We start from the raw sequence: 4,708 nt of genomic DNA on the forward strand, positions 1-4,708 counted from the left end.
ATGAAAAGCTTTTTCTTTACTTGTGTATGTTGGAATTGAGAGCTCACTTCTTAAATCAGGTTTTTGGTTTTGTTGAAGGCTTTGTAACTCAGCAGATCAAGAATATAAAGTGGATAACTGGGCTTATTGTCACTGGTATAGAACATTTCTTTATTTTTCTACTAACTGGCTGACAGTTTGAATGAGAGTTTAAGTGCTTATCATTCACAGCCAGTTAATATGTTGGGACTTTTATGACTAGGAACTTTGTCAAACTGCAGATAATTGCTTCATTTACAGAGTATTCTGATTATTAAGTACATTTTACTATGCTATAACCCAGAGATCCCATTCCTTTCAGACCATTATAATGTGACTCAACTTTAACTTCCTCAAATTGGATTCCATAAAATTGTTGTTTGTTTTATTCTAAAATAATTTAGAAATAGCATCTGCTGGTGAAGGATTAAAACCATCAATAATTATTTGTTTCTTGGATGGAATGGAGAATAATTTTGAAGGGATCAGGTTTCTGTAGTCTCTGTCTCTCCATCCCATGGCTATGGACCTGTATGAGAGTCTTATAAATCACGGACATTAAAGAAAAATCCCTGCAACTCATTACCATTTTAGAAGGTTACAAAATGAGAAGAAAAATTATCTGGTGATTAAAGTGAACAATCCACTAATGACTGACTGATTATGAAATACTTGAACTATTGTTACCAGTATTTAGATACAACATTAAGGAAAAAATATGTTTGAATACTGACAAAAAAAAGTACAGTATATTGATTTTTAATGTAGGAAAAACTACTTTCACAGTTGTTTAAATTCTAAAAAGTTTTGTTTTGTAGTGAATAGTGTTGAAGGCTCTATATAAAACTTATGCTTGGATCATTAGAATTCCAGTGCTTTTAGAAAGGTTGGGTTGTGTGCATAAGTAAATGATTTGTATCTTGTAAATGTTACTTAAACTTAAATAATAATATAAATCTTAAACACATGCCAACAAACACAGTAAACAGTGTTGCATCCATTAGTGGACTTATTGTAATTGTGTTAGCAACACCAAACTCAATACGTGCAGCTGGAGTTTACTGTTTTAGTTTGTCTCTGAACCATTGAAACGTTTCATAGTTGCCTGGAAAATGTTATTCTAACAGAGGATATTTATTATTATTATTTTCACCAGAGTGGGTGATGGATGACGACAACAGTCAAGACACCTATGTTGCCCAGTTGCGAGAAGTGTTTGAAAGCTGTGACCTTACTGGGACTGGTTATTTAGGTCATGATGAGGTAACATCTCTCTGTCAAAAACTGCAGTTGACAGATCAAGTTAGTATCTTCATCAAGCACCTATTTGGTAGCAATCCAACTGCAAGGGTGAGTTACTTTTTACAACTTAATCTAAAAGATTATATGAAAAATTGTAGATTATTTTGGTAGAATAGTTTTGTTGATGGAGAACACAGTATATGAGTCCTATACAAAGACATCTTTTGTATTCTATACTTTTTTGGGGAAACGGTTGATATAAGACAGTCCTTAACTTTTCTTTGCTTCTTGGGTCTATAAATTCTTAAAACTATTTTCAAATACTTGTACACCTTTTCTAGAAGGAGAAGAAAGAGCTTAGCAATAATGTAGATAATATTATAGTTTACTAATGTGTTTACTTTAAGAACATTGATATTTTTTCCAAAAGAAAAACTGTTGCTTGGAGTAAATATGTAATACTTAGCACTTGAATAACACATGTACTAAGACATTTATCATCTCTTTATCTTTTTTAATAGCCACAGCCATCTGTAAAGTAGTTTGGGCATAAGGTATAATTCTAACAAGAGGAACTTTGTAATGTAATTTGTTTTCCATCATCTTAATGGTTTTCTAATTTTAGGTTGATTTTCAAGAGTTCAAAGAAGGATTTATATCACTATTAACTCAGTCAGCTGACATCAAAGATGAAGAAGAAGAATGTGAGGATGATACAGCTTACCAATTCTCAGGTTTGTGTTATTGAAGAAAATACTTTGATCTGCTTCTTATACAGAATGCTCCAGATACTGAGTCTACAATATGAAATTTGTTAGTCATGTCTCTCTGTTGTTTATGGTACTGCTTCAGTTCTAGTTTTATCATAACTTGAATAACTATTGGTTATGTTTTGTACTTACTTTTTACACATTAAAGCTTCTTGCGGCAAAGAACTTTTGCATTGTAATCATTTAGATATTTGTTTCAAATGTTTCAACTACAGTTGGTGTCAGTAATGGGTTTTATGTAATAAACTATACTAGATAAGTTAACAGAATATTACAGTGTATTTAAAACTTTTACAATAGATCGTGAAGTGTCGCCCAAACTGGTGTTGGGAAACAAGAAGTATGGCAGACGTTCTCGACCAGAATCACTAGCAGATACAGAGAATGGACTTCAAGTAGATTTCTCAGATTCAGAAGTTCTCTTTGTCCCAGATGCTAGTCACGAAGCTCCAGATATGGTGTGGACGTCTTCACCTAAAGTTGATAGTTGTGATGTGCAGCATGTAAGTATGGTAGTCAAAACTTCATTCTTATGATATGGATTTCTCATCAAAAGTGAAGAGAGAAGTTTTAAAACACTACTGATATTTTAGACTTCAAGTCATAGTTTTGCTGTTCTGAACTTTTGAGCCATCTTGCCTTTCTAGGTTCAGAAATGTGGAATATTTTCTGCAGATATTTAACCTACCTAGGCAAACCTGGTCATTTTGGATAGGCTTACGATAATTGTACAGTACTTTATTAATTAAGGTAATGGTTTAAAAAACTGGTCACTTTTGATCCTTATTATTTATATAACTTATGGACTGGCTTTTTGATAGAGTAGCTAGATTTTGGTGTTCTATATAATTCTAAAGAACAACTTTAGTAGATATTTTATAAACATAAAACCTAGTAAAAGTGGTTCCCCTGATAGTCAGAGTATGGCTAATAGATTAAGTGCTAACAAGAGTGAAGTGTTCAGTGTTTGTAATGCTATTGTACATGCTATATTAAACAGTTTAAAACTTATTATAAATATGATTTATTCATGGTTAGCTGGTAAAATGGACAACCTACTGGAACGTTTCTTTGGAGACAACATTTTTATACACTTTCTTCAGGTCTGTAGTAGTTTGTTTGAGATTTTGTTGGGTTTTCATCTTCTATAGCATACGTGATGTAGAGCTCATGTTTTACCTTTGTCTTGATTGGTTGAATGGAGGTGGTTTCTGATTAGTTGGTTGGTTTTGTGAACAGTGTGCTTGTGTGTGCCTTTCTTTAGGAAGACAATACCTTTCTCATCTTAAGAGTATTGTTATGTTGTACATGCCACACTTTAGATTTATCAAGGAGAATATCTGACTTAAAGTTTATTCTTCCAGTATTTTCACGATATGGTGATTAAATGGTTTTCTGTTGTTTCTAATTCCTAATCACACACATGAACAGGCCTTACATTAACATTTTTATAGAATAATATATGAAGCTTCCCCAAATAAACTATAAGTATGAAATAATAAATTGTTGTCAAATTCACTTCAATAATATTTTCACAGCTAAGGGATAACTTGTATAACAACAATTTAGGAAAAGCAAGTTCAAATCTTTTTTTATGCAATATTTTAATAGTAGGAGAATCTTCTGTTTAATGAAAATTATAGTGATTGATTTCTATTTCTCACCCTCATTCATAACTTTTATTTTAATACAGGTAATTTGTGCTAAAATAAGATATTACAAAGTACTGTAACATTAAGTTTTGTTTCATTTTCTATTATGAATTACTTTTAGTATGTTTTGAAATTTCACTGACTAATTAATATCGGTAGCTGGCTCCCAAAATGGTCATCTGAGATTTATTAATTAGACGAACAAAGTCTGTAACCCATAGTATCAAAGAGAGGAGTAGACCAATAAGGATTCACATATATATCAACTCGTTTGGATATGTGTGATACTTAGTTTATACTTTGTAACTTAAACAAAGTAATGTTACGACAGCAGAAGTCATGTGATGCTGCTAGCGCATGAGTGACTGAGTTTCTCGAATTATCGGGGAAGCTCGAGTGTGATCAAGACGCCTCTTTGTTACTATATAAGCCTGGCGAGAAAAGCCAGCAGGATTGAATGTATGATAAAGCAAACAGTAGTCATGGTGAGTTTCGGGCTAGCGTGTGTTTTGCATTCGTAGAGAGCAAAGTTATTGAGATTGTGAATTGCTGTGATTTATAGCGTGTATTATAAAAGTCGTTTAAGTTGAAAGTGACTAGAAACATACTGACTGTGGAATCACTGTGTACTAAAAGTTTGCATCGAGAAAGAATAAAATGGTTTAATCAAGAAAGGACTTGTCTCGCTGAAGTTTCTTGGAAAAAAATTCTACTGTAAATTAAAAAACAAGCAGATACGTAACAAATTGGTGTCAGAGAGTGGGACGGAAAAAAAAAAGATGGAAACGAGAAGTGGCAAATCAAACTACAGCTTAGCAGATTTGATGGCAGCGATGCAAGAACAGCAAAAGAAACAAGAAGAACAAGAAAATAAACAAGAAAAGAGACTACAGCAGTGTTTGGAAGAGAAAGAAAATAAACAAGAAGAGAGACAACAGCAGTAGCAAGAAAACCTGCAACAGTGGCAGCTTGAACAGCAAAATAAACAAGAGAGATTACAGCAGTTGTTGGAGGAAAAGAAAAGAA

The 4,708-nt window shown here is 32.7% G+C and overlaps 1 protein-coding gene across 8 annotated transcripts in view; it reads left to right on the forward strand.

The window, feature by feature from the left end:
- The window catches only part of LOC106463863 (ninein-like protein), a 156,543-nt gene that overhangs the window by 45,614 nt on the left and 106,221 nt on the right, over positions 1-4,708 (forward strand). For 7 of the 8 annotated variants that reach the window (XM_022391483.1, XM_022391484.1, XM_022391486.1 and 4 more), the window contains 3 exons: positions 1,175-1,368; positions 1,886-1,994; positions 2,331-2,533. In XM_022391483.1, coding sequence (XP_022247191.1) covers positions 1,183-1,368; positions 1,886-1,994; positions 2,331-2,533 — 498 coding nt within the window. In that variant the 5' untranslated portion in view covers positions 1,175-1,182. Of the gene's footprint in view, positions 1-741; positions 761-1,174; positions 1,369-1,885; positions 1,995-2,330; positions 2,534-4,708 lie in introns of those variants that run through there. The other variant, XM_022391489.1, reaches the window with a different exon arrangement.

Source organism: Limulus polyphemus, unplaced genomic scaffold, assembly GCF_000517525.1.
Source record: "Limulus polyphemus unplaced genomic scaffold, Limulus_polyphemus-2.1.2 Scaffold1506, whole genome shotgun sequence".
Classification (NCBI taxonomy): domain Eukaryota; kingdom Metazoa; phylum Arthropoda; class Merostomata; order Xiphosura; family Limulidae; genus Limulus; species Limulus polyphemus.